This window comes from Schistocerca americana, chromosome 1 (assembly GCF_021461395.2).
Source record: "Schistocerca americana isolate TAMUIC-IGC-003095 chromosome 1, iqSchAmer2.1, whole genome shotgun sequence".
Taxonomy (NCBI): domain Eukaryota; kingdom Metazoa; phylum Arthropoda; class Insecta; order Orthoptera; family Acrididae; genus Schistocerca; species Schistocerca americana.
In genome coordinates this window covers 607,280,783-607,301,021 of record NC_060119.1, presented here as the reverse complement: position 1 = coordinate 607,301,021, position 20,239 = coordinate 607,280,783, and the positions used below count along the sequence as shown (strand labels likewise).

General features: G+C 43.6%; 1 protein-coding gene and 1 pseudogene across 4 annotated transcripts in view; both read left to right on the top strand.

Moving 5' to 3' along the window:
• Window positions 1-4,460: 4,460 nt before the first annotated feature.
• Window positions 4,461-20,239, top strand: part of LOC124607173 (golgin subfamily A member 6-like protein 22) — a 311,550-nt gene continuing 295,771 nt past the window's right edge. The window contains exon 1 of one of the 4 annotated variants that reach the window (XM_047139415.1): window positions 4,461-4,756. In XM_047139415.1, the coding sequence (XP_046995371.1) occupies window positions 4,566-4,756 (191 nt within the window). In that variant the 5' untranslated portion in view covers window positions 4,461-4,565. The remainder of the gene's footprint in view (window positions 4,757-20,239) is intronic. The other 3 variants (XM_047139423.1, XM_047139399.1, XM_047139390.1) reach the window with 3 other exon arrangements.
• LOC124560107 lies at window positions 13,910-14,028 on the top strand (annotated as a pseudogene).

Below are 20,239 nucleotides of genomic sequence, written 5' to 3'. Positions count from 1 at the left end.
AAGCCTAATATCAGTAACTGCACCACATGCCACAATCGCAACGTTCTTCTTCTGTCATGAGATAATTTTATGACAGTCACAGCAATCTAGCTGGTCGGGTAGGTTCATTGTGTTGCAGTATCTTTGGCTGCAACTGAGAAGGTTTAATTTGAACTTGGCTAACTTAGCGTTGCATCTAAAGCAACTAATGCCATGTGTTGATGAATGCATTAGCTATGTAGCGATGCGTAGCATGTTTTCGTCCCTATGAGTAGTGAATCCAACGTGGAAACATTATTATAGTTCAGCATTCACCTACACTGGTATAGAAACTGGCCTAAAGCCAAATGAAAACTGTAAGATGTGCCAGAGTATTTCATGCGAGTGTGTTCTGAGGTGGGCTACTGTGTCGCCCACACAAATCAGTAATTTGACATCCTTCCTGTCGCATAGACTGCGCAAAACATCTACAATTCATTAAAAAAAAATTTAAACGCAAACACTAAACAAAAGTCATAAATCACTTCTTTCTGAAATTTTCTGGCAGAAACCTAAATATTATTGGAGTTCTGACTCACCTTGAAGAGGTACCTACAGAAGCTATAAGCTTGATAGATATTGCTTTTCATCCTTCTCTTTTATTTACGAGTTTATGTTCATCATAAAAACTTACTGGAATCAACGCTCGGCTTAGACACGTCAAAGACTGCAACAATATTAGATGATACGCTTTCAACGATAAAAAACATCGCTTTAAAAAAATTATCCGATAGAGATCGCAACATACGCCTTATGCAGATTTCATATACATTTCCTGAAATTAAGAAAGACTTACTGAGTGTTCTAATAAAAAGTCTTTAATCTCTGCACAGTAAGTCTGCGCTCTTAGGCAATAACGATTACCTCAAAGGAGGAAAAAAATACTGAAAGTGTTTGTAATGATGCATTGTACATGTGAATATCATTCTCACTCTTACAATAATATTTATAGAGATAAAAATAACAGAGTAAATACTAATCGACCGAGGAGAAAACTTCATCTTAATAGACTTCAGTACACGAGACACACTTCAATACGACTTCACGCCTACACAACTTTCCACAACTAGGCACTCCTCATCTTCAACCGCCTATACATTCTGGTTTAATCTATCTATTCCGCATCCTTCTCTTCCAGTCTCCACTGACGCGGAAGAACCGAACAATCACTCCTTTCTTATTTTCCAATCAACTGTAGATTGCAGTCGACCCAACAGCCAAATCCTTCTGCATGGAATCATATTATGTTTTCGTTCTTTTCTTTTCTTATATATAAGCTTTATGTAAACTGAATGAGTTATAGTCACCACCAAAGGTAAATTAAAGAGTTGTTTTGTGGTAAGGATAATGGTTTGATACATCTGTAAGAAACAAAGTAAGATATACGCTCTTCAGTTTATTAATTCCTGTATCTTCACCTTTTTATTTCAAGAAGTGGTAGCGTCCGGACGTATGCTTGGATGCGTAGTTAAAAATGTGTATTTCAGCCGTACATTAAAAGTATGATAAAAAGTTATTAGAAAAGCAAAATTTATTCGCACGGTTAGGAGGTCAACTCCCATCTGTTCATCATTTCACGCGCGGCCGAGATCCTGCATCAACAGGTTCGGTGCAGACAAGAAGAACTTACGCGGTATAAGGAGGAGCGTTCCTGCATCGACGTCATCGCAGCTCGCGCCGGCCAGACCGATGTCGTGGGTTGACTTCTGTTGCTCTCGTGTCGGCCGCGAAGCCACTACCCGCTATACGGCGCGGCCCACTGGACTGACGTGGCGACCTCACATGCGCCGACGCTCAAGACAGACAAGTCATCTTGTGTCTCAGTGCGCGACCGACCAACCGATCGATCCAACCACCAATGACCATTGCCTGAACAAACTCGAGCAGACTGGCGGCCTAACACATACTAGCACTCCGGACGACAGACAGACACTGACTGCCCCACACTGACCCGGCTGACCAATTCACCCCTTTGGCGAGCTCATAGCGCCCCATAAATGCACGTGAATAGACAACCTTTCCCCTTTCCCACCAGAGGGAGGCACCAAAGCTGCGATTGCCACAGCGGCGCCACCGCCAGAAACGGAGAGCGACTGCTTCACACTACGCGGTGCGGCGCGCTCTTCAAAACAGCAATTTTTACCACGGCTCAGTGTTGTTACCGGGCCTGGTAGGTTGGGTAGATAAGGGATGTGAATAGCGTCAGATGTTGAGTGATCACTGTGAAGTACACAGAGGCGCCGCCTACTCGTGAGACATAGCGCTGTCAGCACCTGAAAGAGTTTAAAAGGGGCCACATTGTGAGTCTCCGTTTGGCCGAGTAATTGAATCATGTGCTATGCAGATTTGGGGGCAATGGCATTTGACAGTGGCCTCATGTCGGACTGCATGAGAACGCGAGGACAGATATAGTCGTTCTCAACGTTCCGATCGACCACGTCTCACCATCACTATATTACTGTTGGACTAGTGACAATATTAGCCCTTCTTGGAGGGCCAATGGCAGGCTGACGATCCTTGTTTCGACTGATTTTATTTCGTAGTAGTGTAGAGAATTAATACAGATCCACCTTCCAATCAAGTCAGCAAAGTAGTAGTGTAATTTGTTTGGCGCGGCACATATTGTTAAAAGTGGGTGGATTCGGGTCGCGACCGGGAGTGGGGCTGCGGGCGACACTATGGGAACTCCAAGGGCGGCCGCGAGGAACTTACCTGCTTCTCTTGTCAGTTTGGCTGTAAGTGCAGTTATCTGCGACCGAGGTCCCACAACATGAGTAAATATTTCACTCAGACTCCACAGCATCTAGAAGGCACCGATACAGAGAACGTTTGTAAATGGCCTTAATAATAAGGCCGTCTGCTCCTTAGAGGAGGAATAAATTTAGAGCGCATGATGCCCTTGGATGAAAAATCAAAAACCCAGAAATGTGAGAAATATTCTAAGGAAAACACTTGAGCCATGAGTAAAATAGCGAAGGCAAAAATAGAAGCAATCAGGAGCTGTGTAATTAAATTAAGTAACTTGAAATAAGAACGAGAAAACGTGAAACGATGGTTTAAGTTCTACTAGCCCGAACGTGCACCAGAGAAAACGTTTACAGTTTTTGGAAACTGACAGTGTTTTGCAAATATGTATAGTGAAACAGAACTAATCGCAAATATGCGAGAGTTAAAAATTTCCAAACAGTATTGATCGATATTTTTAAATCAACTTTTGGAACACCATCTTTAGGAGAAACCACGATACAAAACTGAAAGATAGAAAACAGTAGCTCCTTTATAAAAGACATGTATCCAGTCGGTCATCGATTCGACTTTTAGCATCCTTTTTCTTTGCATGTCATAGTCATTTTCTTCAGGTGCTGAGGATTTCTCATTTCGTATTTTATGGAGTGTTACAACAAGTTGAGATATTTGTGTCCCACATAAATTTTGAGAACAGTAGAATAAAATTTTGTACAATCATTTTCTCATAGTTCATGCTCCCTCTTTTTCGTCAATAGATATCACTATAAAAGAGTCGACTGATTACAGTCGTGAAACACTGGTACTCATTCCCCTAATAATGTCTAAGAGACAGTTCAGTTTGATTGGATGATGTTAACCGTATTACTACATTCAATTTAGGCCTTTAGTGGGTCGCGTAGGCCGTAATCCTATCTTTCCTCTTGGTCCCACATTCTCTCATTCTGTTCCTTTGTCTCTTTCGTTTCGGTTCCCTATCACATTTCTATAGCTGTTAGTGATTGGAGATAATCCGATGTTCTCATAAGAAGTTTGCAATGATCTCTGGTATGGTCAATTTGTAGTTGCAGTCTTTCGTAAGTAGCCTTCTGCGCTCGCAAGCTACTTTGCCTCTAGAGACAGTGCTGGAGGCCGTTGACGTAAACCCAGTCCATTCGACTAAGAGACTATAGAGGATATTTCTATCTAGATGTCAATAGAGGTCTTCGTTGTGTCTGCTTCTCTACACACACCTTCTTTGATGGGGGTCCTTCATTTTTCTCAGATTCTTTTTGTCGTTTAGGCCACGTTCCATGAGTTGTCCTCCTCTAAAAATGTTCAGGAATTCTGAGACATAGAGTACTGAAGCTCTCTTTATGGTCTTGTGTTGTGGGAGGTCTAGGTTGAGAGTATCTGATCTCTAAATATTATTACAGGGAAGGCAAGCTCTGTCCAGTTTGTTGCACCTATTGTTCGTGCTCAGATCCTCATTAATTTTTGGGCTGGACGACGTGCATAAAACAGCCGCTGGAGGGTCTGCAATAGACACGCCATGTACTCTGCCGGCGTTTGCAATAAGTTGCGATGTAGCGAATGGAAGGCGCATAAATGTCAGCCAGGAGGAAGTGGGGGATGAAGGGGCAGAGCGCGCGCCCGTCGCCGCTGTTGCCGCCGCCGCCGTGCCAGCGGCCAGGTTTATTTAGTGCTGCAAGCAGCCGGCGGATCGGCGCCGCCAATAATAGCATAGCAGAAGCAAGTGGCCGCCCCGTGCCGTGCTATCGCGCGGGTCAGCTCAGCTGCGACACTCGACGCCTCCCGAGAAGATGGACAGTGGCGACGAAGACAGCGTCCTCGAGGGCAGCGTGGGCAGCGGCAGTGGCAGCGGCAGCGGCGATGGCGACGCAGACAGCGACGCCGTGCAGCGGGCCTGCGCCGCCTGCCCGCAGGACATCCTCGACTGCATGGAGCGCGCCGGCTGCGGCGAGCCGCCCCTCGCCGCCTTCTTCACTTACTGGTCAGTGCGGCACCGTCCCCCACTAGCCCAGTGCAAAATCTGATATGCAGTAAAACTTTCATTTCTTTAACGGTGGCTTGTAATATTCTTCAGCAAATGATCATTTTATCGACCCCTAATCAAGTATCCGACTGGTAGACAGTGAGACTTCTAGTAGTATAATGATGTGTAGTGGCATTCTTAAAATACTGCTAGCGTATCTGACAAGTCTCACTTCTAACCCTCGTGGAAGTCTGGTAGACAGTGCAGCTTCCAACTCTATAATGTGACTCTTGTCATCCTGAAATTATTGCTAACATATCATCACTACTAGCCGCTCCCCCCTCACCCTGAAAAGTCTGGTAGACAGTGCAAGTTCATTGCGTAATGTGATTCGAGTCAGTCTTCAGTTACTCCTAACGTACCTGATAAGTCCCGCTACTAGCTCTCTGTGGAAAGTCTAGTAGGCAATGCAACTTCCAGCTGTATAAAGTGACTCGTGTCATTCTGCAATTACAGCTAACATATCTGACAAGTCCTATTGCTAGCTCCCTGTGGAAGTCTGATTGACGGTGCAACTTTGAGTTGTGTCATTCTGAAATTATTGCTAGCGTATCTGAACAGTCTCACTACTAGCCCCCGCGGGAAGTCCGATAGACAGTGGCAAACGGTGCGACATCCAGTTGTATAATGTGACCCGTGACGTTCTACAGTTACTACTGACAAGTCACACTGCCAGCTCACCATGGGAAGCCTGACAGACACTGCAACTTTCACTACATAATGTGATTCGTACCATTCTGCAATTACTGCTAGTATATCTGACAAATCCCACTACGAGCCTCCCCCCCCCCCCTCCCCATCCTCCCACTGCTGCCAATGTTGTGATCACATACTGCGAACCTATGGGGTATCGTCTCAGTTGTGTGACTGCATTCGTGACTTCCTGTCAGGAAGGTCGCAGTTCGTAGTAATAGACGGAAAATCATCGAGTAAAACTGAAGTGATATCAGGTGTTCCCCAGGGAAACGTCCTGGGACCTCTGCTGTTCCTGATCTATATAAATGACCTGGGTGACAATCTGAGCAGTTCTCTTAGGTTGTTCGCAGATGATGCTGTCATTTACCGTCTAGTAAGGTCATCCGAAGACCAGTATCAGTTGCAAAGCGATTTAGAAAAGATTACTGTATGGTTTGGTAGGTGGCAGTTGACGCTAAATAACGAAAAGTGTGAGGTGATCCACATGAGTTCCAAAAGAAATCCGTTGGAATTCGATTACTCGATAAATAGTACAATTCTCAACGCTGTCAATTCAACTAAGTACCTGAGTGTTAAAATTACGAACAACTTCATTTGGAAAGACCACATAGATAATATTGTGGGGAAGGCGAGCCAAAGGTTGCGTTTCATTGGCAGGACACTTAGAAGAGGCAACAAGTCCACTAAAGAGACAGCTTACACTACACTCGTTCGTCCTCTGTTAGAATATTGCTGCGCGGTGTGGGATCCTTACCAGGTGGGATTGACGGAGGACATCGAAAGGGTGCAAAAAAGGGCAGCTCGTTTTGTATTATCACGTACTAGGGGAGAGAGTGTGGCAGATATGATAGCCGAGTTGGGATGGAAGTCATTAAAGCAAAGACGTTTTTCGTCGCGGCGAGATCTATTTACGAAATTTCAGTCACCACCTTTCTCTTCCGAATGCGAAAATATTTTCTTGAGCCCAACCTACTTAGGTAGGAATGATCATCAAAACAAAATAAGAGAAATCAGAGCTCGAACATAAAGGTTTAAGTGTTCGTTTTTCCCGCGCGCTGTTCGGGAGTGGAATGGTAGAGAGATAGCATGATTGTGGTTTGATGAACCCTCTGCCAAGCACTTAAATGCACAGTAATCATGTAGATGTAGATGTAGATTGTTCATGCGATGTGCAATTAGGAAAGTTTTCGACCTGGCGCTAATCAATAACGATTTGTTTTTGTTATTCTGATGAACAATAACATGAGCCTAGCGTCATTGTGATCTGTCAAATAGTTTTGTTTGTAGTACTTTCAAAGCAGTCACTTTATGTGTGATTTGCTTAATTTGACATATGTAATTCCGCTATTCGATTCTTTAATTTGACTTATGTAGCATCCTATAGTTTTAAGAATTAACGATAGAGCGAGTAAATTCAACCATAATTTTATTTCACTCCTTTATGAACCACTAGAAGGACGTTACAACACTGTGAACAGAGATGAATGTATCGAGGTAGTGCATAATACGGCGTAGGACAGTCGGCGATTAAAGATGTATGAAACAGATGACGTCAAATATATGCCAGAAATGTTTATGTTACAAATAATTATGAGAAAGCTTTCAGTAATAGGTGTGAAGTCGTGTTCTTCCTACCGGGAACGCTATGGCCAATGTTTTCTGGGATGTAAAGCGGATTGTTTTTAAGGAGTATCTCGTAAAACGTAAAATAATAGTCGGTCATATCCTCTGCGGCAACGAGATGAAATCTACAAAATAAGAGATAAGAACGAGAGAAAAACATCTTCCATCAGGATATGGCCGTGTTTTCGATGTTATGGTTCGTTATGAGAATGAAGTAGAGGGTGAAGCATGGAGTAAACAAAAGACGGCGACAATGTCTTCATTCCACGAGGTACTGCAGAACGGTTTTAATCCAGGACGTTGACTAACAGTCATGTGATCTTGAACTGTGTTCCACTTGCTTTTCATCCCGTCACTGGAGGAGGTAACTCATTTGAGCCGTATTCCTTCAAGTCAAGCGTCGAAACACTCGCCGGTTTTAGATGTGGCTCCAGCGTAACATATTACACCACCTGCAGGCGAACTAAAGTGTTAAAATATTTACCATGACTTTACGGAGAATGAAGCTGGCCGAAGTGCCGTGAACGACGAAACTGCATTGGCGATGTCATAAGTGGGTCAGTACTGTACAAACGAAATCCGTCCGTCCTAGCGAGAGAGATACATCGATTAAACAAATGGTTGAAACTCGCTTAGCCTCTGAGCCGAAGTTTTGTCCACGCTCCACGAGGGTTATAATGTTACTAACGGGTACTTAGTACAAATATCTAGTATTAGCGGAAAATTTAATTTTTCGACTACTATTCGTTAAAAAAATTTATGATCATTTGAATTGTACGTAGAATGTTTGGTATACTATCTATGAATAGAAAGATTGTGATACGGATACTTAAAATACAAAGTCAACTTCTGCCCCTGAGAGCAGGGTTTTTCTTGACAATACCAGAGGACTTAAAAATTACAGCATAGTATTACAGAGTATGTTAACTTTGTTTCTAGGGCTTCGCAATTAAGTGCTTGTTGTACAAAAAATTAGGGCTCCCATTTAACTTTCCATAAACTCTCTGTTGCAGTTTCGTGTGGGCTATACCATCCTGTAGCAAGGATCTTTCAATTTTATGGATTTATGTTGCCGTATCTACTTGATAAGAACAACATACAGATTTTTTTTTTTAGTAAGAAACGAGCGAATGCGGATGTGTGTGGACTTTAATGGGTCCTACTTTCCACGAGACCACCACGCTGGAGCAATAGAATTGGCCCCAATACTGTCTTGTAAGCGACTTACTTTCCAGTAATATTGTATTTTCGCAGAACCCTGATTTTAAGTGGTTGTCCCTTTTTACTTGATTTGTTATTATTGCCTCTAAGTACGATTAAGTTCGCTACTAATTCTGTAATCATGTAGTAGTCTTTTTGTCATAGGCATTATTTTACATTCCTCATCTAAAGAGAGCTCCAGTTGGCTATACAAAATGGTGTAGTTCAATGTTATTCTAAAGAATGTCATAAAACTGTGCAATACCAATACAATTGCGCCAAAACAGTCAACAGAGACGGCTCTTATAGTTTAAGTCGTGAAGAGATGGATTAAGGGGCTGCCATGCGTTTATCTTTGCTTGGTTACAATCTTTGGAATCAGATGTGCAGTGGAAACTGGGCCTATAGTCCGAAAAAATAATAAAGTTTCGTGGAATGAGACAACACAACAAGTAGAAATTCTGTCTAAGTCATCGAGCATCCTCCTGCAGTCACTCAGCGACGACACTTCCCTGTACACTAGAGCAAACCGCGGCCATTTGTTGCTCACTCTACGCGTCAGATCGTTTGTTATTATAGAAAACAAGTGCGGTTCTATTACGCTTTCTTAGGGTGCTTCTGACGATATTCTTGCCACTAATGAACACCCGCCGTCCAGACGTTCTGGAAGCTTCCGACAGTGACGTAACAGCCATGCCGACTCCAGTTTCTTGGTTGAGGATCCATGGAGCAAACAGCCCGACCGAGGTGGTCCCACAGATATCCGACTGGATTTAAATCCGGGGAGCTTGGTGGCCAGGGGAGTACGGCAAACTCATTGTGGTGCTCGTCGAACCACGTACATAAACCACGAACTGTATGAGATATTGCATTGTGCTATTGGTAGATGCCATCATGCCGAGAGGAAAAAATGTAGAGACGGACATGGTCCCCAGGGATAAGTGCATACTTCTGTTGATCCATTGTGACTTCCAGAATGACGAGATCATCCAGGAAATGCAACGAAAACATTCCGCAGACAACGACCCTTCCTCGATTGTTGCAGGGCGTTTGTCTTCAAACGTTTCACGCAGTACAATCTGTGCGGTTGAGCAAAAAGTGTGATTCATCTGAAAAGGACATCTGTAGCCTCTCAGCGGACGTCAAGTTGCGGCACTGGTCTACAAATTCCAGTCTTCGTCGCCAGTGTACAACAGACAGCATGGGTGCACGAACCAAGCGCCTGCTGCAGAGGCCATACGCAGCGACGCTCGCTGAACAGTCGTTGAGGAGCCACTGTTGGTAGTCCCTTAGGTCAACTGGGTGGTCTGTTGCTTATTTATTTACCCGCACACGTCTCCGCAGCCCCCGTTGATCCCTGTCATCTATGGCCCGTGGTACACAAGGTAGCCTCAGCGCCGGTTTTAGATACGGCCATTTTCCGTTGCACGGTGTACTTTAAGCATGGCGGCACGCGATTGGTTTACAAACTTAGCCATTTCGGAAATGATTCCACCGTTAGCCCGAAAACCAATCATCATGTCCTTGTAGACATCGAGCCGTTACCGCGACTGCACATCTTTCCCGCGTCCCTCACCCCCCCCCCCCCCCACACCCCACCCCCACCCCCCATCCCCCCGCGACACACTTTATATACCCTCCACTGCTAGTGCTGCCGCCTGCCGTCTGGGAGTGGTTTCTTATTACATTTCGACGTCGAACATAGGTGGTGGTCACATTAATGTACCTGGGCCATGTATTACGTAGCACAAAATACACTACTGGCCATTAAAATCGCTACACCAAGAAGAGATGCAAATGATAAACGGGTATTCATTGGACATATGTATTATACTAGAACTGACGTGTGATTATATTTTCATGCAATTTGGGTAAACAACGAAGGGCTATCTGTGCGGAATTGTTTGCTATGAGCCTGATCGTGACAATTTTTTACGGAATATCACAAAATTTCATTGGACTCTTGTTCCTCATCCATCGTACAGATTGGCTCTCGCATCTTCCGACTTCCATCTGTTTGGCCCAATAAAGAATGCACTTCGCGGGAAGAAGTACATTGTTGGCGAGGATATTATTGATGCAGCAAGAAGGTGGCTCTGACTTCGACCAGTAGAGCGGTACCATGCAAGCGTTCAAAAATGGTTCACATGACTCTGAGCACTATGGCACTTAACATCTGAGGTCATTAGTCCCCTAGAACTACTTAAACCTAACGACATCACACACATCCATGCCCGAGGAAGTATTCGAACCTGCGACCGTAGCGGTCGCGCAATTCCAGACTGAAGCGCCTAGAACCGCTCTGCCACACCGGTCGGCCATTCAAGCGTACAAGCCCTTCCAGTAAGATGTAAGGTCGTCGCGGTGAACAGAGATCATGTTGAGAAATATGATTTTGTAGCCAGTAGAGCGGGGAAAAGTATGGTGTATTGAAATCCTGAATAAACCCAACCTGTTTTCAGCAAAAAATTGTTGAGTTACTTATTAAAAACAGCTTGTAAAAAAATCCTAACCCATAGAGACTGGGCACGACCCTAACGCATTGTCAGAGACAATCGTTTCAAACCCGACATTCAGTGAATGTAGGTCCATCTCAACCGTTTTCTGAGCAGAGACTGCGAACGGAACTACATGCAAGCGATATTGGAAATCGAGTACCTCGGTAGCGGCCACTGTTCACAGCGACACATTAACCTGCACGACTTCATTGGGTCAAACAAGTAGCTGGACTGTAGTTGAGAGGGCCGTGTAGCATCGTCCGACGAATGGCGATTTTGTCTTTCCAAAGGATGCAAGGCGTTAAGTACACCGGCCACCCAATGAAGCGTTTAACCTGCAGTGCATGTGCAGGATTTAGTTCAGGCTGGAAGAGGTTCTGTGATGTTTTGGATGTGTTCTTCAAATCATGGTTTGTGCCCTTCCGTTCGTGTTTCTGTCAGTGTGAATCGAGGATGTTTATTTCATGTTACATATGACCATCTTCGTGATTAATACGACGTGTACACTTCGTTCTTCCAAGATAAGAAGATACGCATTCATGGGGCTACACGCATACGTTCCTGGTTTCCCGAATATTCAGGTGTTGTATCGTATCACGACTGTCCAGTTAAGTCATCTGTACAAAACTCATCATTCCTCTCCTGTGCCAACCTGTTCATCTGAGAGCAGCACTTGCATCCTACGTCCTCAATTATTCTGTCTTTCTCTACAGATTTTACCCTCTACGGCCCTCTCTAATACTATGGAGTTTATTCCACGATGTTGTAACACATATCCTATAATCCTGTCCCTTATTGTTGTCAGTGTTTCCCATATTCTCCTTTCTTCGCCGATTCTGCGAAGAACTTCTTCATTCTTACCCTAGTCAGTCAAACTAATTTTTAACATTCTTCTATAACACCGCATCTCGAATGCTTCTATTCTTTTCTGTTCCGGTTTTCCCACAGTCCGGGATTAACTAGCACACAATGCCGTGCTCCAAACGCACATTCTCAGAAATATCTTCCTCAAATTAACTTTTGGTATCAGTAGACTTCTTTTGGCCAGGAATGCCCATTTTGCCACGCTAGTCCACTTCTTCTTATGTCCTCCTTGTTTCGACTGTCATGAGTTATTTTCATTCCAAGGTACCAAAATCCCTTAACGTCGTCGACTTTGTGATCACCAATTTTGACGTTAAGTTTCTCGCTACTCTCATTTCTGTACTCCTCATTACTTTCGTCTTTCTCCGATTTACTCTCAATTCATATTCTGTACTCGTTAGATTGTTAATGCCGTTCAACAGATCCTGTAATTCTCCTTCACCCTCACTGAGAATAGCAATGTCATCAATGAATCTTATCATCGATATCCTTTCACCCTAAATTTTAATCCCGGTCTTGAATCTTTCTTTTATTTCTGTCATTTGTTCTTCGATTGGTTCTAGACTGAACAGTAGGGGCAAAAGACTGTATTCCTGCCTTCTCTCTTTTTAATTCGAGCACTTCGTTCTTGGTTTTCAAGTCTTATCGTTGCCTCTTGGTTCTTGTAAATGTTTTACATAATCCGTCTTTCCCCATAGCTTACCCCTATTTTTTTTAGAATTTTGAACTTGTAGCACCTTTTACATTTTCGATCGCTTTTTACAGGTCGACAAATCCTGTGAATGTGTCTTGATTTTCCTTCAGTTTTGCTTCCAGTATCAACGGCAACATCAGAACAGCCTCTCTGGTGCCTTTACCTTTCCTAAAGCCAAACTGGTCATCATCTAAAGGATCTTCAATTTTCTTTTCCATTTTCCTGTGTATTATTCTTGTCAGCAACTTGGGTGCATGAGATGTTGAGCTTATTGTATCATAATTCTCGCACTTGTCGGCTTTTCCAATCTTGAGAATTGTGTGGATGACGTTTCTCCAACAATGTGGTGGTATATCGCCAGTCTCATACCTTCTAAACACCAACGTGAATAATAATTTTGTTGCCACTTCCCAAGTGATTTTAGAAATTCCGATAGAACATGACCTATCCCTTCTGTCTTATTTGATCTTAAGTCTGCCAAAGTTCTTTTAAATTCTGACTCTAATACTGGAGCCCCTGTCTCTCCATACATATTCCAGTTTCTTCTTCTACCACGTCATCGAACTGTTCCTCTCCCTCACAGAGGCCTTCAGTGTACTCTTTCCACCATGCCGCTCTCTACTCCGCTTTTAATAATACAATTCCCATTCTACCACAATTGCTTTTCATTTCACCGAAGGTTGTTTTGACTTTTCTATTCTCGAAATCAGTCATTCCGAAGATTTTTTTTATTTATTCACATTTTTCCGGCATCCATTTTGCCTTGGATTCCCTGCAGTTCCTATTTATTTATTTCGTAGTGATTTATTTTCCTGTGTTCTCGACTATCTCTGAACATTTTGGTACTTTCTTTACCCGTCGATCAGTTGAAGTATTTCTTCTATTACCCAATGTTTCTTCGTTCCTAAGATTTCTTTGTTCCTAAAATCTATGTTTGTCTTTCCAACTTCTGTGATTGCTCCTTTTAGAGATGTCCATACCTTTTCAACTGAGCTGCCTGCTGTATTATTCCTTACTGCAGTGTCGACATCTTCCACTCCCACAGCGGGTGAAAAGTAGCACTGAACATCTGCACAGTTTGTTAGGTCCACGGAAACCAATCATCAGTGAGTGGCCACGGCAGGGTATGACCTACTTCGCCGAATTGAGATCAAGGCCAGAGGCGATGTTACAAGATGGCATTAGCGTCATATCTCCTGGTGCCAGTTTTGTTTGCTCGGCTTGCTTAGTTCACGAGTACTGGAAGGAAGCAGTCTCAGTTCTTTTGTGCCAGTCTCGCATAGTTTTTAAAACTATCGTACACTGCTGACAAATTCGTTATTCCAGGTCGTGTATACAACTGACGTTGTGCCACGAGTAGGAAGAGTGGTGTTCACACCTGCGTTCTGCCAACGTCCGATTTTCCGTACTTTCAGTGAAAAGATTGAAGTGAATGGTGTGATCGTTATGTTGCCAAGGTAGCAAGGTATTTTCTTTCCTCAGAATTTTGGTATCTGAGCTTGAGTTCCGTCTCTAATGACCGTACTGTTGACGATAGCCAACGGCCTCGCCTCTTTGAACACATCGGTTCCCGTCAGGTCACCGAAGGCAAGCAAAGTCGGGCGTGGCCAGTACTTGGACGGGTAACCGCCTGGGTACGCCTAGCGCTGTTGGCCGCTTTCCCTTTCCTTTCCGGCAACGCGGAGGAGGGTTGATGACGTGAAGTTCACGTTCATTTTCCGTCACTTTCCTGGATTATTATACAGCCACTCCATGGTGTGTCTTGTACGAGGGCATGTGACCCCATTGTTGATGGTGGTCCGTCTGTTGGATGGGGACTTGAATCTCGAAGGTGTTGTAGATGCTATTCGAGGGGGGCAGCAGGCTATGTGCTGGCGCCGGATGTTACACACACCCTTTTCTCATCATACGACACAAGCACGACACCACACTCAAAGAACAGCCATACTGTTATCTACACGAGTCAGATACACTTAACACTTGACTCCCACACTTCGTGATGGAAATATGCCAGCGTGCGCGAAGGACAGGAAAAACCTTTCCAATTAGACGGTTGAAGCTGCCACTGGTAGCACCCGAGCTAACCATGCCATTATACTTTGCTTTCTATCACTGAAGATACTACGAAATATTATCTTCCTTCTTTTTATTTTCTGTATCGTTTCGGTGTTGAATGGATCTCCCACTTCACTCCAAAAGCTGAACAACAATGAAAGCTGTAGGTGGAAACTGTAGTTCCTACACCAAAAATGGGTAAGGGGTTATCAACTGGCAAAAAATTGATGTCCAGTTTTCTCTAGGTTGCCGAAGTCTTTCTTCTGATTACCTCGCGAAAGTAAGGAATGTAACTGTCTACTACACATCTCTCCTGGACAAATGAATTAAGAAATACAAGAGGTTACGATTGCAAACGACAAGAAAGCATAATACATTTGCCCAAAAGGTTGAATTAGCAGTGGAGAAACCAAGGTATTGCTGGCTCGTTCCCCGGTTCTCCCCCCCCCCCCCCCCCTTCGCCCACCTCCTTAAATGCACCAGTTCCAGCATCTTAATAAATTTGTGTTTGAGGAATGATTTGAGTGCGATGTCGAGACTGCGGCAGCCCCAGGTGTGCTGCATTGTTTGGCGAGTTTCAGCAGAGCTGTGCCCGCCGGAACACGGCAGCGGGCAGCAGGGAGCGGCGAGCGGCCGCCGGACTGACCCTTTAAGAGGGCGGAATGTTGGCAGCCGACCGTGCGCCGCGCCTCCTCTGCCAAGCCGCCACTGCGAATCCTGAAACTCGAACCCATGTCGTTACGCAAACGGTACTCAAGGCCAGTTTGGAGAAAGGCTGTCTGTAGGTCCTGCTCAGTTTTCGCGAAAATAGCGCCAGTTGTGTTGCATGTGATATATTTCAATATGGGGTACATTAATCTTGGCTCTCGCTGATATGTAAGAGTATCTTGATTGCATGTCACGAATTTCAAAATCACCACGTTCAGATCCGTGGTATGATATACATATCAACCACGCGCTAGATACACTTTTAAAATTAAAAAAAAATAGCAATTTACAACAGCACTACACAAACAAGTATAACATCCGAGACGTTAGATTCGCAAAGTATTTATACTGTATGGAAACCAGATGCCAATTGGAACAGAAATGACATGAGGCGCAAAGGGAAGCCTGATGGTTGCTTCATGGTGGGGTACGTCTCAGCGTGCCGTGTAGAGGATCCGCGTTCTTTCCCGGTTCATTTTTCCTTGGTGGGAGAACTGGACCAGGGTCCACTCAGCCTCGGATGCCAACTGAGGAGCATGATGAAAAAGACCGCTTCAACTACATTTATTTATGATGCAATTAGTTTCGTGACGTTATAGCAACATCTTCAGGGATACATCTGTACATTAACAGTATCAAAACATATGAAGATCCTGTTTCGGTTAACATTTAGACTAACCGTACACAAAACTAAATAGGAAAATTATGTACTCATATTTATTTCGTAATTCATTTCAAACGATAGCCAGCAGATGACCCAGCATTTTTTGCCCCATTGTGATAAAACCGCTTAGTTGTCAAGACGTCGGTAGTTCAGTTTAAAATAGGATAGAACGCAGGGACCATTATCCCGATACAGGAAATCTACAATAACGATAAAGTGGTAAACCAGATGGAGGTGAAAGATAAAACAAATGATTTATGTAGGTGATGAAAGTTAACTTCACATCGGTAAGGTAATTTAGACAAAATGCTGCTTACAAAACAGACTATCTAGAGAAACGAAGGACTGAGGGAAAGCAGAATGCAGGGAACATCAACCTGATACAGGGAATCTAAAATAAGGCTAAAGTGGTAACCAGATGGGCTGCAAAACTATAAAAACAAATGATGCGCAGGTGACAAAACCTACGTTCACCTGGTAAGGTAAAATAAACCGCATAAAGCAGACCTCTAGACGGTTGAATATTTTTATCACTATGGGACAAAGAATGTTGGGTCATCTACAGGTGATCTTTTGAGATAAATGTGAGTACATAATTATCTTACACAGTTTCATGTATGTGTGATCTAAATGTTAACCGAAACAGGTTATTTATACGTTTTGGGGGTGGCTCTAACGCCGCGAAATAGTTGAAACATATGCAAATATTTATCATACAGATGAAGCGGTCTTTTTCATCATTGTATAATTCTACGGCTGTGGATGCCCACAATAAAATTTTGTCTTCCAGTTGAGGAATTGCCTGAATGAGAATTAGAGGCTCCAAAGTCGACAGCAGCCGCGAGAGCGGTGTGTTGACACCACGCCCCTTCACATGCATCCAGACGGCGCCATTGACGGTGGTCGGCCCCGACAGGCCTATCTGAGGTTATAACGGCGGAGCTTTCCTTCTTCTGCGATAATTTGCCGTTAGCGAGATACCCATTTCATGGTCTATTGTTCTAACTGGGCAATATGGACATATATGACTTTACGTTGGTTCAAATGGCTCTGAGCACTTTGGGACTTAACATCTGTGGTCATCAGTCCCCTAGAACTTAGAACTACTGCAACCTAACTAAGCTAAGGACATCATACACATCCATGCTCGAGGCAGGATTCGAACCTGCGACCGTAGCAGTCGCGCGGTTCCGGACTGAGCGCCTACAACCGCTCGGTCACCACGGCCGGCATATATGACTTTACGTTCCATCAAATTTTGTACGCATTCGAGGAAAAGGTCCCGTACTGAAGATCTGGCGAAGTACTTAGGTACTTATAAAACAAATTGTGTTGCTTCCTTAAATAGTGACATGCATCAATAGAATATATCTCGAAAGCGAAAGACATAAATTACCCCAAAATTATCTCGTAAATAATTAACGCATTTTATGCAGTGACGTACGGAAAAGAATAAAATGGTAAAAGAGTATGTTCAAATGTGTATGAAATCTTATGGTTCTTAACTGCTAAGGTCACCAGTCCCTAAGCTTACACACTACTGAACCTGAATTATCCTAAGGACAATCACAAACACCCATGCCCGAGGGAGGGACTCGAACCTCCGCCGGGACCAGCCGCACAGTCCATGACTTCAGCGCCCTAGACAGCTCGGCTAATCCTGCGCGGTAAAAAAGTACTTTTGGAAGTTAACACGTAGCTTGGTTCAAGGAAAATAATATCCTTTAAAAGATGGATGGATGTAGGTAACGACTGAAAAAGACTTTTAGTAATTTCGCTAAGAGAAATTAATAATATAGTCCCTGGACGTATGACAAGCGACGCTAAGGTTTCATCAGTGATTATTAATCCTATTTTTCATGTTATCATGTGGACAGCTTGTAATCCGTTACGTGATGATTTCTCGTGTTATACGTTTTTCGTGACAGGTGGAATTTTTGTAATGTGGATTTCATGAATAGTCCGTAGACACGCCTATCTTCGAGTGTTGTTTTGTGTTACATACTAGCATTTCTCTTCTCGCATAAGTATATTCAATGCTAGTGCTTACTTGTATGTATCTTGTGCAACGCGACGGGAATAAAAATAAAGATATACTCATTTCTCATTAACTCATTTCACGGAAGTATGGTTAAACGAAAAGTACAGTTTTTTCATATCGTCTATGTGTTTAAAACATTTAACAGTTCTAAAACTTGCAACAGCTGCAACTAAAATCACCACGCATCTGACATCCGTGTTTTGACGACAATATGTGCACAATCCAAATTCTATCCACTCGCTACAGTGAATGTGCAGGATGACAAACTTCACTTTTTCAAATGATCCTATAGTGATTTCTGTTGTTAATACCGTAGAATTCGACGCTAAGATTTCGGTTGTGTTTCAACCTTAGAAATCCGTCAAGTGCTTTCGGAGAAAGTACAACATTTAGTACTAACAATTTGCCTGTTTTTAACATCAACGCGATTGCTGTCTTACGTGGAAGCTGTTGTTATCATATGGAACTGTGGTGTCCGACAGAAGAGGCGCACCAGCTTGACGCAGTTAAGGGACTCTCGTTGAAAGCCCAGAATAACTGAGAAAAAGTTTAATTTAAAAACACTAGGTATCTCACTTGGCTACATGCAGTTGGACCGACACATCAAATGAAGGCAAAGGACGTAGCATCCGAGAACGATTCACAAGTTATCTATTCTAACAATTCTGCTCTTGTTTCTGTCACAGCCTGGAAAAATAGTTTAACGACACAAATTACATGGATTTGTTAACAAAAAATTGAAGTACATAAATGTTAAACAAATAATTCGCATGAACAAAAAATGTAGATGAGTTCGATTTTAAGAATCAAAATTACATTATAAAACTACATTGAAGTGCCAAAGAAACTGGTATAGGTATGTGTATTCAAATACAGAGATATATAAACAGGCGGAATACGGTGCAGCGGTCGGCAACGCCTGTATAAGACAAGTGTCTGGCGCCATTGTTAGATTGGTTACTGCTACTTCAATGGCAGGTCATCGACATTTAAGTTAGTCTGAACGTGGTGTTATACTCGGCGAGCACGAGCGATGGGACACAGCATCTACGAGGTAGCAATGAAGTGTGGATTTTCCCGTACGACCATTTCACGAGCGTACCATGAAATCAGGAATCCGGTGAAACATCAAATCTCCGACATCGCTGCCGCCGGAAAAAGATCCTGCAAGAACGGAACCAACGACGACTGAAGAGAACCGTTCAACGTGACAGAAGTGCAACCCCTCCGCAAATTGCTGAAGATTTCAATGCTGGGCCATCAATAAGTGGCAGCGTGCGAACCATTCAACAAAACATCATCGATATGGGCTTTCGGAGCCCAAGGCCCCTCGTGTTCCCTTGATGACTGCACGACTCAAAGCTTTACGCGTCGCCTGGGCCCGTCAACACCGACATTGGACTGTTGATGACTGGAAATATGTTGCCTGAAGTCTCGTTTCAAATTGTATCGAGCGGATGGACGTGTACTGATATGGAGACAACCTCATGAATCGATGGACCCTGCATGTCAGCAGGGAACTGTTCAAACTGGTGGGGGCCCTGTAATGGTGTGGGGCGTGTGCAGTTGGAGTGATATGGGATCCTTGATATGTCTAGATACGACTATGACAAGCATCCTGTCTGATCACCTTCATCCATTCATGTCAATTGTGCATTCCGACGAACTTGGGCAATTCCAGCAGGACAATCCGACACCCCACAATTCCAGAATTGCTACAGAGTGGCTCCAGGGACAATCTTCTGAGTTTAAACACTTCCGCTGCCCACCACACTCCCCAGACATGAACATTATTGAGCATATCAGTGACGCCTTGCAATGTGCTGTCCAGAAGAGATCTCCACGCCCTCGTAATCTTACGGATTTATGGGCAGTCCTGCAGGATTCATATTGTGAGTTCCCTCCAGCACTACTTCAGACATTTGTCAAGTCCATGCCACGTCATTTTGAGGCATTTCTGCGTGCTCGCGGAGGCCCTACTCGATATTTGGCGGGTGTACCAGTTTCTTTAGCTCTACAGTTTAAATACTTAGCAACAGTGATAAAGAATGATTTCTCATGGTTTGTGAAAGACTTTTTCTGCTTTTTAAAGAAAAGTACCCAGCACTTAACAAACGTGGACGAAACAATACAAATCTACGTCCTGTTTGTGCCCTCTTCATACAGATATCATGGTGGTACAACATTATGTTCTCTTTAGCCTACTTGAGTTAGTTCTTTATTTAGGTATGAAATCACTTCCGCTTAAGACACCAATCGATTAGGTTTTTCGAGAACTAACTAAACGAAATTCTGCGATCAGGCCATGATGACCGCATTATTCTGACAGGGTCATTCTCTGCCAGTGGCGTCAAATGCAGTGTTGAGGGTCATATATTCAGTGCATCGTTGTGCCAGC